At 38.9% G+C, this 19,562-nt stretch overlaps 1 protein-coding gene across 11 annotated transcripts in view; it reads left to right on the forward strand.

The window, feature by feature from the left end:
• Positions 1-4,133: 4,133 nt before the first annotated feature.
• Positions 4,134-19,562, forward strand: part of TCF4 (transcription factor 4) — a 347,099-nt gene continuing 331,670 nt past the window's right edge. For 2 of the 11 annotated variants that reach the window (XM_080820862.1, XM_080820859.1), the window contains exons 1-3: positions 5,370-5,515; positions 6,855-6,946; positions 8,693-8,765. In XM_080820862.1, coding sequence (XP_080676988.1) covers positions 6,875-6,946; positions 8,693-8,765 — 145 coding nt within the window. In that variant the 5' untranslated portion in view covers positions 5,370-5,515; positions 6,855-6,874. Of the gene's footprint in view, positions 4,694-5,365; positions 5,516-5,745; positions 5,957-6,854; positions 6,947-8,148; positions 8,227-8,692; positions 8,766-19,562 lie in introns of those variants that run through there. The other 9 variants (XM_080820865.1, XM_080820861.1, XM_080820860.1 and 6 more) reach the window with 8 other exon arrangements.

The raw sequence follows: 19,562 nt of genomic DNA on the forward strand, positions 1-19,562 counted from the left end.
TTATATAACAGATAGTTATCAAATGCTTAATATGTGCCAGGCATTGCATTAGGTGTGGGAAACTACAGTGAACAAGATTCATGTGGTACCTGCATTACAGAGTCTGCAGTCTGACGGCAAAGATAGGCTACCTAAACATAAACATATTAACAAATGGATGCCAATGAGAAAGGTGCCACTAAGGATATAAAGTTGATGTGGCAGAAAATAGTAAGAGTGGTGCTTACTTTAGACAGAATGGTTAGAAAGGTCTCTAGGAAGAGGTAAGGTTTAAGCTGATCCCAGAAGGATGGTAAGAAACCAGTTGAGTGAGCCACCAAGAGAAAGAATCATGGAACCAGCAAATGCAAAATGCCCTGGGTAGGTGGGATTATGCATGTGTCATGAAGCTAAGGACTTCTGCCACACACACTGACTAATCCCTTCTCTTCTGTCCTGCTTTTCTGACTCAGCCTTGCAATGTCTGTGGGGCTCCAGTCTGGGGTCCTTGATAGTTGTGCCCTAAATTTATACTGGGATAGCCCTTCCTTTTCCACATATCTTCCATAGGCCATATCTTGTTCACTGTGACTTCGCCATTCAGTCAAGCCTGTCCTTGACTTTTATATTGGTGTGATTTTGGGGGGGGGGCGTGGGGGCCTACATTTTTGCCTCAGGGCCTAAAAGAAGAAATGCTCACACAAGATAGGCACTCAAAAATTGTTTGTTGAATTTTTGGATGAACTTCTTGAGATCATCAAGGAGCAGAGTGTGTGTATAGTTTTGTCTGCTTATTTATTTTAACATGGACAATATTGGGGGAGATCCAAGTGGATGAAATTTGACAAGGAATGGTATGGCATTCTAGACTGGCATTCAGTTACTGGAGGGCTACTTCTGCCTCTGTAACTCATTAGTCATGTGACCTTGAAATCTTGAACTAAACTCAAGGGTTTGGTCCAAGCCCCCTTCAATGTCTGTCCTTTTCTATGACTCATTGGGTTTCAATATTTGCCACTCCTTCCATACTCCTATAAATTAAATGTGATCTTTAGGCATCAACTTAGTTTATGCAATAATGATGCCTTACATTTCATAATAATTTGTTATTTTCAGAGTACTTTCATCTCTACCATCTCATTTGATTTTAACCAGTCATGTAAAGTACTGAAGACAAGTTAATTTTTTTTGCTTCTGACAAGATGTGAAATTTGCTCAAGGTCACAACACAGTAGAAAGGGAATGACATTTGTATATACTGTCCTGACTATTATGTGGCACAATTAATTGGATAGAATTGCTACCATGTGGAAGTGGAACGGTGTTTATACTCTAGAATAGTGGTCACCACTTATTATTATTATTTTTTTAATGTTAAGGACTGTTTAGAAATGCTGAAATCTAACGAATCTTTTGCTTTTCTAAATTCTAAATTCTTCAGTGGCAAGGATCAGAAAAGTACTCAGGTTAGCTCAATTGGGGAAGGGGAACCCTGCAGAAGTCAGCTATCTTAGGGACAGGGGCAAAGTGACCCTCATAATAATTGGGAACGTATTTCTACTCATTTCTTCCTAAGACTCAAGTTGTCTGCTTTTCTCAGAACCTTTAAAATCTTTCTTATCTAAAGAGCAGTTTCTGCTTACTCATGGTTCTTGTTTCCCCATAACCAGGGCTCACATGGCTTGGCTTCCCGACACCAGCCCTGGCCAGCTGACTCCAAAAAGCCAGATCTATCACTCACCATAGACTACTGCCAATCTCTTCCTCTTTTAGTTCCTGTGATCCAATCAGCTTGGTGAGACTGGAATAGGAAAGAATCATGTAGTACCCACACCAAGTTCTACCTCTATATCAGGATTTATGGACAGGTTTTTAAGGAAGGGAGTCTGTAGTTAGAAGAGACATCTCAAATCATATCTGCTGCGCTTACCTTTTTATCCAAATTTCACAAAATTGTATTGAGTCTTCTTTTCTAAACTGTCTCTAATCTTCTTAAGTATAACTTTGTAGATATATCTATTCTTCTGATAGTTCAGGGGGAAAAAAACAAAACAAAAACAAAAGCAATCCACATTTGTCCCTGAGTTTAATATAGGAAGGGGGTTGCATGGTTTTCCGACAGTCGGGTGTTGTTTAAAAAAAAAAAAAAGTGTGCTAGGCGTGCCTGCGTGGCTCAGTCAGTTAAGCTTTCAAGTCTTGATTTCAGCTCAGGTCATGATCTCAGGGTTGTGAGATTGAACTCCTGGTCAGGCTCCATGCTGAGCAGGGAGTCTGGTGGAGATGATCTCTCTCCCAATGTTGTTCCTCTGCTTTTCCTCCTGCTCTCTCTCTCTCTCTCTCTCAAATAAATAAAATAAATCTTTAAAAAATGCTAGCAATCGGTTGTGTGCATTTAGGTTTCAGACCTGATCCTATCATTTTTTTTTTTTTCCTGCACAGACCATTTATTCCCCTTGAAATTCAGGAGAGGGAGACTCTTACAATCTAACTAGAAACTAGAAAGAATCTTAAGGGATTATCTTCTAGCCTCTATATTTTACAGTAAGACATTGACCTCAAGCCTTAGGTCATGGAGCTGATTAGAGGTAGAACCAGTGGAATATTCCTCCTAAGCAAATGTTTGTGAATTTTTTATTACATCATCTCAGTATAACCCTGTAGAGGCTTACTTTGAGAATCACAGATAATGCAGTGATAATACAGTGTAAAGTGGTGTCTACATGTAAAATTTATTTTAAGATGAGGACATGGAATCGGATAGAAGACAGAAATCTTCACAATGTGTGAATGTTCAGGAAACAAACTATAAATGCCCTAATTCTTGTTTTCTAAAAACTTACATATGAATTAAAGGTCTTAAAAATTGATCTGAACTCTGTTACTGCCACAAAATTGCATCAGAAAATGGAGATTAGGTGGTTCCTGCTGCCAGATGGTATAGGAATGTGGTTGAATGTTGACTCTGATCCCAGACTGCCTGGCTTCAAAGGTGGGTTCTATCACTTAATAAAGTTGTGTAATGTTAGGCAGGTTTGTGTCATTTACCAAAGTGTCCTGAGTCAAGCTATTCAGCATTGCTTGATTCTGATTCTCCGTATATAAAATATATAATATAAAAATATTTTAAAAATACCCTCTAGAGTCATTCTCAGGATTAGAGCAGCCAACATTTGAAAAATTCTTAGAACAGTGTTTTGCACATAGTAAACCCACTATGTAAGTGTTAACCCATCATTATGATTGCTCGCTTTTCTCCCGTGGGAGGACTAATACACTGGTGGAAGAGAGAAAGCTCCCTTTAAAATCCGTGGACTAGATCAGTGGTATCCGTTGGTTCAGCGAGGAATTAGAGATGGAAAGGGTTTTCTTCTGTGGTGGCTCCGTCTTTATCTTTATCCCCTTAACTCCTGAAATTCGTAAAAGTGATCATTATTTGCAGGTTACAGACCAGAAATCTGGCTGGAGAAGGTAACTGCTTGGCCAGAACTCTAAGTTGGGTCAGTAGTGGTTCGTGGTACAAACTCGATTTGAGTCTGCGGTTTAGTAAACTCAAGTCCTCTCTGAGTGAAGACCTCCTAGTCTTACGAAGTTCTCTTCTAGGGTCCTAGAGAAAGATGGGGTGCGGTGGCGAGGAGAGGACCCTCATCCCTCTTCAAGCCCAGGAACTACAACTTGCTTCCGCGGCCTTTCCCCACGCTGCGCAAGCGCGGCTAAGAGGCCTGGCTCCACACGGCCAAAGAATCCGGGCTCTCTTTCTGTTGGTGGGGCCAGCGCGGCCTCTCCCCAGACTCCCTTCAGGGTGAGCCGGGGGATCTGACTCCCCCGAGGAAATCTGTGGCGTGTAATGCCTAATTTATTTTGAAACTACACTTCTGAGTAAAAAAACCCCAAAAAACAAAAATACAAAAACAAAAAATAGGGAGAACCAAGGAAAGCGAACAAGAAGCAGCGCACAGGAGCACGGGGCCTGCGAACAGCCCCAATCTCAAGACCCCTTACGGTTCGGCCCCACGCGCGACACCAGACTGAGCCCAACCACCCGCCTCCGATCCCGGAGGAGGCGTGGCCCGCACGCGCCGCCATCTTAGGTGCCTCTCTAGGCGCTCTGTTTACTACTCTATGGCCGCTCGCTCCCGCCCCGCCCCTCCCCAGTCATTGTCTGGAGGAGCAGCCGCGGCCGCAGCGCCTTCTCTTTATAAGCCCGCAGTGCCCGGATGTGAATGGATTACAATGTATCTTTCAGGGAAACCTATTATTATCAATGTGACTCCACGGGGGAGTCAATGGTGATGATGATGAGGAGGAGGAGGATGATGATGATGAGACACCTCTAAACTTGGAACAAGTTTAAGACTTTATAAGAGGAGAAGAAAAAAACCCCACCAACAAGATTTGTTTGAGGAAAAATTCTAACTATCCTGTATTGATATTTTTTTTTATAAACAATAAGAAAAAGTTGTTGGATTTTTTTTTTAATGATTTCTTTTTTGGGGGAGGGAATTTTGTTGCAGTTTTATGGTGGAAAATGCAAAAACCAGAGCCAGGTGCATAATCTTGTATTCTGTGGATATCCCTGGAGCAGAACTGAGTACCAGTTAAAATACTTTTTTGGGGGATACACATGTGAGATACTAAGTACTTGCAGAAGATTTTTGTCTTTCTTTTTAAAGTCACTTTCCTTGGAATATTGTGAGCATATTTGTGGCCATTTAAGGTAACGTTACAATTTGCTGTCAGAGTAAACTGTTTGTAATTGAATTTAATTTTTAAAATGTCGATCCCAATGTTTTATTAAAACAAAAGGAACAACCTATTAAATAATTGCCAATGGGAAAAAGTGTGTGCATGCATTTTGTGTATGTACTTGCACATCTAGCAATTACAGGGTTTCTGGAATGTGTATTTTAACACACGTTAAAATAGCGTATGTTGCATATACTGGTTAAAGCACGGTTGTTATTATGAAACGATAGAATTATGAAGCTTAATTTTAATCCTAAAAAGTGATGTGAAAAAGTATGTTTTAAGAGCATGCAAGGCCTGCAATGGTAAATGTTGAATTCAAAACTTATAGTGCTGGCGAACGGGGACTTAGCGTGGCTAGGAACTCAAGTGTAAACAAAACAACATCCACCCTCAAAAATTGCTTTTTTTTTTTTTTTTGGCGAAGTTTGCAGCTATACTAATCTGTGACTTAAAAGGGAGGGGAAAGAAAGTATGCAATTTAGGTTTCGCCCCCAGTGCAAAACTACCGAAATGAAAATCTCCCCAGCAAAATGTGGTTTGGTTTATATATGGAAAAGAAAAATATTGTTCCTCTTGGCAAAGTCTTTTTGCATCACGTGTATTTGCAGCCTAGTATAAACTTGCTTTGCTGTGTGTGGATGTGTGAGTGAGAGGGAACGAGAGTCAGAGAAAGAAAGAAGTGAGGGGATGTAAACTCGAATAAATTTCAAAGTGCCTCCGATGGATGAAACGAGCAAAAACTGAACTGTTCAGGCTTCAGATTGTAACTGACGATCTGAGGGAAAATGAGGTGCTCGACGAATTTTCGTTTGTATTTTTTTGCGAGGCGGGGGAGGTGTTGAGATTTTTTTGGGGTGTGTGTGTGTGTGTGTGTGTGTGTGTGTGCATCCCAGCCAGCCCGACCCGAGTGAGCCGCGTCTCGCCGCCGGAGCCCCCCCACCCATTTCTTTGCTGAACTTGCAATTCCGTGCGCCTCGGCGTGTTTCCCCCTCCCCCCTTCCCTCGTCCCCTCCCCTCCCCGGAGAAGAGAGTTGGTGTTAAGAGTCAGGGATCTTGGCTGTGTGTCTGCGGATCTGTAGTGGCGGCGGCGGCGGCGGCGGCGGCGGCGGGGAAGGAGCAGGAGCGGGCGCGGGCGCAGGAGGAGGAGGTGGTGGTGGTGGAGGCAGTGGTTAGACATGAACGCCGCCTCGGCGCCGGCGGTGCACGGAGAGCCCCTTCTCGCGCGCGGGCGGTAGGTACCGGCGCCGGCGGGGCTCGGCGGGCTGAAGCGCCGGGCGGCGCGGGGCTGGGGCTCGGCGGCTCCGCACGCGGCTCCGCGCCTCCCGAACCGCGGGCTCCCGGCTCCCGGCGCTCCCAGAAGAGACACCCCTTCCCCTCCCGCGCCTCTTCCCTCCTCCTCATCTCTACCCCCCCGCCCCCCCCCCCCCAGCAATGCCACTTGGAGGGACCGATGACTTTGCCAAGGGCCTGACTTTAATTTTTACAACCCTTTCTTTCACAAATTAGGGTGCTGGACAATTACAGGACCCGACCCTCCACTTTGCTCCCCCCCTTTCGCCGACCCTGTCACCCCTCCCCCTTTGGACGTGTTTTCACTCCAGAGACGCTCATCTTTAATTTCTTTATAGCTACTTTGAAATGCAGAGGGGAGTGGTGTGTGTGAGTGTGTGTGCGTGTGTGTGAGTGTGTGAATGTGTGTGAGGGGGGTGGGGTGGAGGGTGGGGGGAAAGTTGAGACCGGATCGTTCTGAGTAGTTTCTCTTTTCTCTGTGATCCATTCATTTCTCGCTCTACCTCCTGTTGCATAAAATGATGCGCTGAAGAGCGGCTTTTTTTTTTCCCCTTCCCGGATTTGGTTTTATAGTGGATGTTACCAGTTTTGATCGTCTCTTTGGAAATACAATATCAATATCGCTTTTTTTTTTTTTTTTTGCTATTGCTGCCTATTCCATCTTAAAAAAAAAAAAAAAACAAACCCAACAAACTCTCCCATCCCTCCTTCCTTTCCACCTTAATCCCGCCCGCCCCCACACCCCCACCCCCAACCCCCCCAGTCTCCAAAAATCCGATTGTGTTTTCTCCAAGGATTGGGACTGGATTTTCTGATTGCGGTTATTTCCATGTTTCTAGGTTTGTGTGATTTTGCTAAAATGCATCACCAACAGCGAATGGCTGCCTTAGGGACGGACAAAGAGCTGAGTGATTTACTGGATTTCAGTGCGGTAAGAAAGAACGGTGGAAACTAACAACAGCTGTGAAAAACAAAACAAAACAAAACAAAAAAAACCCAAACACTTCAGCTAGAAACCAATAGTAGTCTAAAGGACAGGAATAATTTTTAATTGGCTGAATCCTTGGCAAACACGAAGGTCTTTTTGATAAGTTTTTAACTACAATTTTTGGGTGTGATGGAGGATTCAGGCTCCCCCCCGCCCCCCGGAGTGTAATTACTTGCCTTGAATTCCCTACCCACCGGACCTCCAAAATAATGGAATCTCACCCCAAATGAAAGGACAAACAGACAACCCTAAAACCTGGCTTTATCTGAACATGAGAGTACTCATACTTTGCATACTACTTGTTTTATTTTATTTTGTTTTATTTTTTCTGGAAATGGAGAAGAGAAAATAGGAGACCCAGTTGTCTCTTAAAGTTTTAAATTGATGATGCTTTGGGTTCGTAGGACCTGTAGTCCTCTTAGTTGCATCTTTTCCTAGGATTCTGAAAACTCGTGTATGTGTGCCGAGCATCATACATTCCTTAGACTCCTTTAGACTGTTTTGGTAAATTTCACAGTCGTGATATCAACACAAAGCCAAACTTACACACTTGTGGAGTTTTACGGCTGTAGTTGGTCCCTCTCCATCCCTTTGCTTCCCTTTCCCAAACCAAGTCCCAGACCTGTCAGGGGAATTAATTCATTTTTAATGCCAGATGAGTTTGGTGTAAGATGCATTTGCAAAGCAAAATAAAAAGAATCCACAAAACACACAAATAAAATCCAAACCGCCTTCTAAGTGGGGCTCTTTCATGTTGCTGCTGCTGCCGCTGCTGCTGCCGCTGCTGCTGCTGCTGCTGCTGCTGCTGCCGCTGCCGCTGCTGCCGCTGCTGCCGCCGCCGCCGCCGCCGCCGCCGCCGCCGCCTCCGCTGCTGCCGCTGCTGCCGCTGTTGCTCTTCTGGACCTTCCTCTGGAGAAATGGCTTTCGGAAGTTTTGCCAGGAAACGTAGCCCTAGGCAGCTTTGTAGCCCCCTTTCTGCTTGCTGCACTTTCTCCATTCGTTCCTTTGCTTTTTGCAGGCTCTGACTCAGGGAAGGTGCGCATTATCCACTAGATACGTCGAAGAAGAGGGAAACCAATTAGGGTCGAAATAAATGCTGGAGAGAGAGTGAGAGGGAGAGAGAGAGAGAGAGAGTGAGAGAGAGTGAGAGAGAGAGTGAGAGAGAGAGAGAGTCTTGCTACAAATTGCTCTCATGTTAGAGACGAAATGAGAATTTAGTGCAGGTGGCACTTTTATATTTATTTGGGTTCACATATGACAGGCAAATCCTATACGGGATGGAAATGGACATTGCCACGTTTATGGCCAAGGTTTTCAATATAAAACAAACAACTTTGTTCTTCTTTTTTATAAAACTAGTGTTTTCTAGAGAGGCCGCTGCCCTCCAACTTGAATCTTGATAACATTATGGGGACTGTGTTTGTTTAAAGTGTAGCAGTATTGCCTAGTGCTGGCAATCTAATGAACCTGAGGAAAAAGAAAGAACAGAGTGGTAAAGGGGCGGGGGGGGGGCGGTGACTGGTAATGTTAAGCTTGTTTTGGTTTTAAGTTGGATAGTGATGTATTTTACTAAAAGGAACCTTTAGCCTAAACTCTTAAGCTATTTGGTAAGAGTGTGAAAGATCTTTGACAAACTCTAAAGGCACAAATGTCTTCTTTTCGACAGTAATATTTCTTTGTTTCTTTTAGATGTTTTCACCTCCTGTGAGCAGTGGGAAAAATGGACCAACTTCTTTGGCGAGTGGACATTTTACTGGCTCAAGTATGTAAATTCTTTTCTTAGTGTGTAGTTCAATGTTCTTAGCTGTTTATTCACTCTGTATATTTTTGGCTCTGTTGAAGTGTTCTGAAAAAGTCATTGAAATTTTAGCCTGTAATGATACGGTTATTTCATTATCCATCAGTAGTATAGCTTATACAAAATGTTATCTTTTGCAAAATTAAAATTAGGCCTTTTTTTTTTAATCAATCAAGGAAACTGTCTCAGAATTCCATTACTTAATTTAAAAGCAATTTTCTAATACAGTTGTAATCAGACATGTGCAGATAAGGCCAGTGTTGACATGGGGAAAATGAATTTATTTCCTTATTTGAAAATAGAGGGGAAAAACTAACTTTCAAAAAAAGGGAAAATCCCTTGTAAATAATATTAATTATTAGGTACTATGTATAATTAAACCTTTTAAGGAAGTGAGCACTTAATTTTGCAGATGAATCCTGCATAGTAAACCCTAGCTGTAAATAGAGAGCCTCTTGCTCTCTGAGAGCAAAATATGAATTCATTTATCTTTAAAATATTCCTTTTGGTGCTTTAGCTATTTTTTTCCCTAAGCATTTCCTTGTGCAGTGAATTTTTGCTCTATTTAAAGTTGCAAATATGGAAGGACTTTTACATTTTATAAATGAAAGGTCTTTGGGTGATGCTTTAAGAAGATGTTAGCGTTATTCACAAAGGAATCTGTGTGCGCAATGATTATCTGGCATCTAAGGAGGAGTTTTAATAGGGGACTCCCTGAAGGTCTCTTATTAAAGTGAAAACTGAAAATATGATATTCACTTAATTTTCTTTCTTTCTTTTTTTTTTTTTTTTTGGTCCAGTGAGTTTCATATAGGAAGGAAGCATACATGGTTGCCTGCTATCCTTTAGGTTTAGGTTTAGATCCATTTATACTTTTTAAGCAGCTGTAGTATTTTAGGAGTTCTGGCAGTGGTAATAACAGTACATTAGACTGAGTACCACTCTTAAGTCAGACTGGTAAATGTTGACATCTTTTAGCTGTGAGATGCCAGTGGAATTTTCTGTTAACTACTGAATATAATTTCACATCTCTTAATTTTCATTTGATGCTCTGGCAATGAAAGAAATCTGTTCATCTTTGTGATTTGTATAATTGGTATGCTTCTATAAAATCAGTGGCTTTTAAAAGTTTCTCATTTCCAAATAAGTTACTTCTCTTTCTTCTGGCTCCCATAAGACTGAGTTATATCTCCATAATTTGATTTATAATGTTAGAGACTATAAGATGCCTCCTATAGATCTATTTTATCTTTTAAATTTTGTGGTCCACTTTGGTTAAAAGTACTATTGGCCATATATTTGTGTTTTGCTGCCTTGGACCCTGTTATATTTTCCATTAAGGGACTTCACATCTTTTGTTGTCTTGGTATTATGCTTTCCAAATTTTGGTATTATAGTCTCTACACAACTTTGAAGTACAGATCAGTATAAGTATCTCTTGTAGACAAATTAATTTTTCATGTTAAACAGTATCAAAACAGTAACTAACTTTATCTCTGACAGTAATTTTCTTTATGATTTTACTTAAGAAAATGTGTATTCAGCTTAAATCTAAAAGTAGATTATGTCAGAAAGGCCCAGAGATAGACTGCTTTCAAAGTGCAAAAAACTCTTTTGCACTGTGTGAAAACTGATACATTTGGAATAACTTAAGTGTATCAGCTTAGGTATGGCTTAATAAAGTAAAGTAATTTAGGAGCATGAAATTGTGTTACATTTAAAAAGACAACTGTGCATCTGGTCCCTTTTTTGTGTTCACATTTAAATAAAGTCTTTGCTATGATGTTTAAATGTTTACAGAGAGTACAGGCTTGATAAGTATGAATATGTATTATTACATTTTAGTAAGTGATTATATATTGAACTTCCGCAGTTCTTAAGACAAATGTATATCTATATCTATCTATACACACAAACACACAAGTACACACACACATGCATGATCCTAGAAGAGACTTTATCCTTAGTAAGACATGTTATGATATTTCTAATGAGGATGCTGTGATTATTTTAAGGTGCTGAACACTAAGTTACAGTGTACCACAGTTGCAGTTTTCAGGCCCAAATGTTTACTTGTAAAGGTAAAAAAGTGCAGTGGCTATTTTGTTCTGGCAGCTGGATTGAAAATGCAGGGTATTCATCCACTGTGGTATGTTGGTGACTATAATATATGGAGTACAGATTGTAGTGTTGGTTTTTCTCATCTATTCAAGCCATATTTGAACACAGAGCTATTAGTGAAAAAAATGACTTATATTTCCACTCTACGACAAAGATAAATCTCTTTTAAAGAATATCAAATAGAAAAATCAGGAAAACTGTACTTTGCTCTTTAACTGGAAGGATGAACTAGGAAACTTTGGACAGAGAAATAATTTTCTAAATTTGCTGCAGGTTAATATCCATTGTCTTGAGTGGCCTCAGATGTCCCTTTCATGGGTAGCTTTGAAACTTGGGTCTAAGAAAAAAAAGACCCAGACTGTAAGTAAGTAAACTGTTCGTATTTGCAAAACCAGCCATATTTCTTCAAAGTGAGGCATGGTGATATTTCATGCATAAAGTTCCCAATAGCTTTTGAATCGATTAATATAGGATGCTCCATTGTGATTTGCAATGTGGGAATGAAAGTAAAGTGTGGCCATATTCCTTTTCATCTTTCATTTCACAAACATGGCTTTCCCTACCACCTTAAGAAATGGTGAGGCTGCTAGGGAGAATGGAATGTAACCTGAGCTACAGCCTGACATTCCCAGGGAGCATTTTTCACATGAAAGGCTTTTGTCAACCCAGGAAAGGACCAGCAGTTTTTGTTTGATGTTTGCAGGTGTTCAGCAGAGAGCACTAAAACAATTCAGCCATGGTGGTTCAGAGCTTCCATGACCTTAACAGAATGAATTGGTGGGCTCTGGAATTATTTTTAAGAAATAGTTGTAACCTATATGGTAACTTATACAAAGGGATTTAATATCCGTTATATCATTGATCTTAAAACAAACTAAAAACATACACATGCCTGGATGATTGGAAAAATTATTCTTGTTAAAAAGTAGGGTGGCAAAATCACCAAAAGAAAAAAAAAATGCACCTAGGGTCTGTAATGCATTGATGAACAGGCGTTAATTTTCTATTATAACAAAAATATAGTTTATTTGGTTACCTTTGAGTCTTTTATGAGCAAAAGGGAAACACACTAGCTTTGGCATCTTTTTAAATAGTAGTTTTCGAGTTGGGCCACTAAAATGATCTATACTCAAGAACAGCCCTCGTCACATCTGTTACATGTATTTACAGTTCCTCTGTGATGGATATTACATCTTTCTCTCTTAGTTTAAAAGTTGAGCTTTCCCCCCCTGTAACTGTTTAGTTTTACTTAGGTGTTCAGTGTTTGTTAAAGATTGCCAAATGAATGGATGTTTGAACGATTTAGAGCAGCAGTCAAACTCACCACATCCTTGTTGTGGTCATTTCTGGAAGAGGAGGAACATTTTTTGATGGTCATACAGGTTAGTTAACCTCTGTCCACATAACACCAAAATGACACATCAATTTAGTAAATTCAGGGAGAAAAAAATTGATCCAATGGGTGCTTTTCGTATCACAGAGAAAATTCAAATGGTCAGCATCCTGAATTAATTTCTATCCGTAACAGTTGGAGTTCATGGTTATGGTGTGAAAAAAAAATTATCTCTCCTTAAAGGCATTTGTTGAAAGAATCATTTAACTGTGTGTTTGTGTGTGTATTTGTATGTATGTGTACGGTTTAAAACCACCTTACTATTGTACGGTACGATTCACAATGGTGGTATGGCTTTTTTGTAAGGAGTGGAGTAATTTAGTAGATTTAAAAATAAGTAAAGTGGCACTAAACCCATTATACTAGAATCATAGAATTTGGGGGATAGCAACCCCTTAGGAGTAGACAGCCCAGTGCCTTCCTTGTGCAGTGAAAGAAAGCTGAGGTTCCCACCTGTGCCTTTACTTGCTATTCTAAAACGTAAGTTTTGATCTGCTGATTCTGTATGGTTCTGCACATCCTTTAAGGGAATAACTCTGGCTCCACTACTATGTTTTTCTGTAATCTGTGTTGCTTAATAGGGGTATAGGGTGTGTGTGCTGCTACTGCTTCTGCATGTGCCCTTTGAATGCTTTTTAAGATTTAGAACTGTATTTTGGATTGTTGATCAATCTCTTTTCACGTGACCTCCCCTGTGATTATTTGCAAGATACCAAATTGAATAATAAGGTTTGGATGGGCATGACACTGACAAAATTTAAGTGCTTCTTAATATGTCGAGTGGCGTACTGTGCACCTTATGTTTATTGTATCTTTTGAGTTCTCACAAGAGCCATGAGGTGCAAGGATTGCCATGCTCAGTTCATAGATGAGGAAACTGAGATTCAAAGATGTTCAATGACATGGTCTCAAGGCAGCCAGTGATAAATCAGTTGTAAACCCAGGTCTGCCTAACTCAGTGTCCTTTTTACACATACACACATAGCCTGATATAGATTATTTTTCAAGATTATGTAGACATGAGAATATATTATTGAGGCTTGGCATGTAATATTATTCCTGATCTTTAGAGTAGATAAGCACTTTTAAAAACATATTTGAGATAATGGTATAAACCGTGATATTTTTCCTGCCTTAGTATCCAGATAAGCCGGCTTTCTAATTTATGTTGGATTGCATTGTAACTCAGCCTATTATTGTTATTATTATTATGAGGAGAATATAGGAGATCTTTTGAAAGTTGTGCTTTCCTTCTGTTGTGGATAGACAGTCTGCATGGGTGCCCATGAAAATACTTAATTTTCAGTTATTTTTGTGTACCTCATCAAACCAAAAGTTGAGGTAATCGCGCCTGCTAATATCTAAAAAATAAAGATTTACTATTTTTAACTGTAAAAAAAAGTTTTGCAGCTCATTGTTAGATCTTTGAAACTTAATATTCAAGAACAATAATCCTGAACTCCATCTGCATCGCTAAAATAAGCAGTTTTGAAGTTTTGATGTGTCTATTACCAGACATGTGCTTAAAATGTTACGTTTTCTAAATTCAGAAGGAAGAAGCAGTACTCTATTTGACACTGACTTAAGTAAATAAAATGCATTAAACAAGCGTGGGGATCCAAGATCTGTTGAGACAGAAATGCTTAACATTTTTGACAGCATCAGCAAATTATCTTTACCCTACTATTGTAATGAGAAAATCACTTAAATAACAGATGAACAGCTAAGTCACATAAACATATATAATAGAACTATGTAATGAAAGTTTATGCTGTTAATTGCTCGAATCTGTCTTAAATGCTTAGAATCATGGAGCAGTAAAGACTGTCATATAAACAGTTTTGTTTTGAGCTTAAAATTATTCCTTTTTGCTTTCATCTGCTATGATAAACAAAGTAATTTTGTAAGCTTTACAGATCAAACATTTACTCCTAATGGTAAACTACATTTTATATTGGAAGTTTGCAGCCTCGTCCAAGGCATAGAGTTGAGTCCTGGTGGCCCCAGGCCTGTGATTTTCAACATTTAGTATTATGATGCTATTTAGATCTGTTCCCATAAGCCAAGATAACAGATCTCAAGTTGCCTAATAAGGAACATGGTGTGTTTTGAAATGTTCTTCAGTTTACAAGTCTTGAACCAAAATGTTCTTGGCCAAACCTTTAGAATATAAATCTATATGTTGAGTAAGTCAGATCTCACCCAGATAGAGCATCAGACTGAAGCTAGGTAGGAACAGAAAACAAATCCCCCTTTCCTTATTTTTTTCATTTTATGAGCTATATTTTATGACCAGGTGTTAGTCCAAGTTAATTAGATAGCACTAAGTATTAGAGAAAGTATAGCATATCATAGGGTTGTGTTTTTTTAAAAGGTTATTTATATCAATGGTTTCTTATTACTCTGAGTGAAATTTTCAAAGTTGACCACCACGTTTATAAGCTTACACTTGGGTTATCCATTTTCTAAATCAGTGAGCCCATTTAGACTCAATGATGAGTTTGTGCATGAGTTTTAGGTTGATATTTTTGAACCGCATGCCTCCCAATGCTTATGAGAGAGACGTTTGAGAGGTACTCATCTAATCTTTAGAGAAGATTGGTTGACTCCTGCTATAAGCAATATATATATCTTTTATTTAGTGTCTGACTTGTAGGAGTAGCAAAAGTGTTGAAAAAAGGTTGTCATGTTTGCTTTCATTTCCAAAATAAATAAAGGCCTAGTTAATCAGCATATCAAATACCCAGGTGTGTTTAAAAATCAGTTTATATGGATGAATTTCAGGACCGTAAGAAAGTATTTTATTTTAAGGTGCAGCCACAAGATTGTTCAAATGGATGCTTTTGTACTTTTGTGTGACAATTAACATTTAATGAATGACTTTCTAGACTGCCATTGGTGGTAATTACTATATGTAGTTTATTAACTGCGATCCATTGTTGGATGTGCCTGTATTGATTTGTTTTGCAAACAACTCTTCACATGTTCAGCAGTATTTGTACGTTACTTTTTAGAGAACCTGTTTCATTTGCTGATTGCCTCTAAAAATTTTAGCTTACAAATCCTCATGTGCTAAAATGCCTCTTATATCAGAGTCATTTTAATTGAATTAAAAATTCATCAACTTTTCAGCTATCAAATTTTTGCATTTAGATCCTCAGGGAATCGCAAAGGAACTACACAATATTGATTTTAAAATAACTAATTTATAGAAATTTAGATTTATAAGACTTTAGAGATGCTCTGTTATTTTTTATGTGAAGAGCCAAGGCTTGGGAGGAGTAAATTTCTTTTGCCCAAATCTTACAGTTGGTTATTGGCTATAATAGGGCAGAAATACAGATGTCCTGACCCGCTGGTCAGGGACCCCATGCTGCTTTTAATTAAAGTTTGGACTCAATCAGTTGGTACCAACTGTATGTTTCTTAAGAAGAGGAAAACGTGTATAATCTTCCCTTTCTGAAAACATAATAAAAATTTGGGTTATGGGAGATGGACATCATAATCCAGCTCACTTGTCATCATGTGTTCCAATTTGGCTAAGGCAGTTGACGAATAACTGTTAAAATGTATTGTGTTATTAAAAATAACAAAGTAAGACCCATGATTAAATATCAGGGCCGTAATTTAATCTCGGGGGTTCTGGTGCTGTTCATAAACCATTTGGCTTTTTTCTGTAACAGATGACGTCAAAATACAGCTTGATTGAATTATGACCCTGGGTTCCAGGAGCACCTGCTTATGCCTCCTTACTTCATGGCATGTCAGCATTTCCATTACAAACTTTTTTTTTTCTCTGACATTTTAAATTTTAAATAGTTAAACTAGACTGATGTTTGGCATATAAACTTTCAGCCCCCTGGGAAAAGACTATTTTCCCAATAAAACAGAGAAGGTGGTGACAAAGCCCCATTAGAGAATGCCTTTTAGAATGCTCTTCCTTGCTTTAATCTTCCATTAATTTAAACATTCCCCTTTGAGGTACTTAGCTGAATTGCAGAGCATCCAAATGGAAGGTTTTTAATTTCAAATTTCCCAAGCCAAGACTTAAATACAAGATATTTAGGGTCTGTTAAACTAGGAAAAGACCTAGCTTATAGAAAAGAGGATGTTGAAATAACAGCTCTGGACACTACAGTTTCATGCTCTGTGAAATGCTGACGAACAAGACCTGAAAACGTGCAAGTTGGTGTACATTGTCATTGATTACTTTTATATCTACTTATGATGAGTAAAAATGGATAATATATGGTTTCGGAAGGTCTATTTATTCCTCTCCCTCTCTGGAGACTTGTAGCATACATAGCTTCTGTTTTACCTCTCCGGTTTTAATGTGTTGGCCATGGAGATCCTTCCTATCATAATTCTTGTTGATGGTTCACCTAGTAGATACCTGTAGTACCTGTTATGCTCAAACCCCTGTGTTAGTAATTGTAAGATAGAGAGGGACTTTTGGGAGATAGGTCCTGCCCCGAGAGCATAGAGTCTGACAGGAAAGGCTAGAAAACCACATACGTAATTAATAATCAGTGTCCAAAAGACGAGGGCCATTTATGTTGTGGGAGTTTAGACAAATCGAAATTATTTCTTTTGGAGGGAAGTGAATAATGAAGGCTTCGTGGACAAATCAGCTTTGATCCTTAAAGGAGAGGAGAAGCATTTTGATGTATGGGGACATTGGGACTGAGCATTTTGTGTCAAGGTCCCCCCTGGAGCAGACACAGAGGAAGGCTATTGCAAAAGATGATTACAGAGATCTCGAGAAAGAGAGACTCCTCACCTCTGCTGTGGAGTCAGCTCTGGTCTGGACACCTGCAAGGAATTCCACCTGCAGTGTCCCTATTTTGGAAACCTTTTTTTTTTTTTCTTTCTTTCCTGATTTTAGGATTTCCACAGGGGCATTAATGATTATAATCTAGTCTATTCCAAAAGTATGTGTTCTAATGGCAGTGTCAGGATGGAAATCATACTTTTTATGTTCGCGGGTCCAGACTCTTCCTATTATATCATTCAGCAGTGAAAAGTTTCTTGAGCCAAAATGATAGCTACTGTGGAGGAAATTATTTATTTAACTGAATTCTGGAAATCTAGATTTTTTTGCAGTGTTTGCTGCTAAGTAGCTGCTTCATTTTGACAAAGCGACAGGACCTTAAAGCCTACATCTTAAAGCTGAAAAAATACTTTGAAACTTTCCAGTGAAATTTAGTAGGGGTTTTATACCATACTTAACAATATTTTCAGACTGCAAGAATTCATCATTGTAATTTTATTATTACCACTATCATCACCATCACCAGAACCACCTCTTTTGGTTCAAAAGCTAGCAGGGAAATGTGATAGTTATTATGGCCTTATTATACATTCAGAAATCCATTTTAAAAAAAACACTCTCAAAGATACTGTGATCCTAGGCAAAACTTATACAGTCTTTGTAATAAACGTTATGGAGGGGCCACCTGGGTGGCTCAGTGGGTTAAGCCTCTGCCTTCGGCTCAGGTCATGATCCTGGGGTCCTGGGATCGAGCCCCACATCGGGCTCTCTGCTCAGTGGGGAGCCTGCTTCTCCCTCTCTGCCTGCTTCTCTGCCTACTTGTGATCTCTCTCTCTCTCTCTCTCTCTCTGTGTGTCAAATAAATAAATAAAATCTTTAAAAACAAACAAACAAACAAACAAACAAACAAAAAATGTTATGGAGTAGCCAGATACCCCTTTGGTTAAAATCTATTGTAATTATATCACAAATAGGGAAAAAAATGTAGAAATACCATCCTCTCCTCGAGTTGATGATTTCAGATTGAAATGTCTTTTTCTTTGTGACATCCAAGTATTTCAGTGTGTAACACATGCTTTCAATTTCCACAAGGAGCCAAAAAATTCAAGTGATGGTTGAAATAGGCTTAAGAAGAACTTATTAATGTACGATTGTATTTGCTATATTGTAGAATTAAGATTTTATAACAAAGAGGATATTCTAGATCCTTTTTTAAGGAATGTCAGTTATGAACCTGTGTATCCCCAAAACTTTTCTTTCACTTTCAAAAATAAGGGATTCATAGTAGAACTATTTTGCAATGCTACAACTTTAAACTCAGAGAGGAAAAGTTTTGGTCATCAGATGGCAATAATATTTCAAGATTGACTAAACAATTTCATACATAACCCAGTTTTGTAGTTTGGAAAGCAAAGACCAAGGAATATCAATTTCAGTCCTTGTTTGAATGATCATTCTTTGTTGTATGCCTTCTTGAGCATCATTGTCTACTAACTGGTATCCTAAACCATTGAATGTCTTTCTACTTTTGTGGGCGCTGTGATTCTTCATCTGGTTACCGTTAGCCACAGGTTAATTTTTTTTTGACACCATATTTCCCCTGATTTTCCTAACCTCTTACTCAGTTTATCTCTCCAGCCTCTGTATAATTATTTCTCATACATGGGATGTACATTTGCCCTCTCCCACCTTCATCCTTAGTAATTTTGGTAGCATTGGATAAGGTGAGAAATAGTCTACAATTACTTTAACAAATCTGACTTAAAAAATTCCTGAATTGTTTATAAGGGCTGATTGTCTAAAGAATTTTGAAAGCTTTGGAAAGTGAAAGGGATGAATGAGTGTGATTTTTTTTCAGTGTGAATGTATTTCACTGGAATAACAATAGAATTATTAAGAATTCTTAGCTTTCATTTACTCATTCATTCATTAATTCAGTAGATGTTTTGGAGAACCAAGACAAATTACAGAGGTAGACACTGTGGTGATGGAAAGAAGAACAAATGTCAATGTTAGCATCGCAATTAGAGCAAGCATGACTTTGTTGTTGCGAGGTGGAAGTTCTATACCGATTCAATAAGAAAGGACTTTAAAATAAGTTGTGTTGACATCCAGAATTAGATTTCTTGAAAGGAAACTTTAAAAAATAGCTAAGTGCAGACTTCACATTTCCAGCTGCAGCATAGGAATACTGGAATTTGTGTACATGTGTATTCTACGTGAATATAAAGGAGAATGGATTCCAATGATTAGGGAAATTGGACCTGGGAGAGTATTGTTATGAATATACTTTCAAATTTAGTACCAGAGATTCTTTGGGAGGCAATGGTAATTACATTCCATTTGTCCTTTTTGAGCAGAAATGAGAGTTTTGGATTTATAGGTAATGCTCATTTACTTCAAGGACACTAGATATGCATGATTGTCTTTCTTATTTTCACGCTTGACTTTTTTAATATTTATTCTTACAATTTAT

This window comes from Martes martes (assembly GCF_963455335.1).
Source record: "Martes martes genome assembly, chromosome: 13".
Taxonomy (NCBI): Eukaryota; Metazoa; Chordata; class Mammalia; order Carnivora; family Mustelidae; genus Martes; species Martes martes.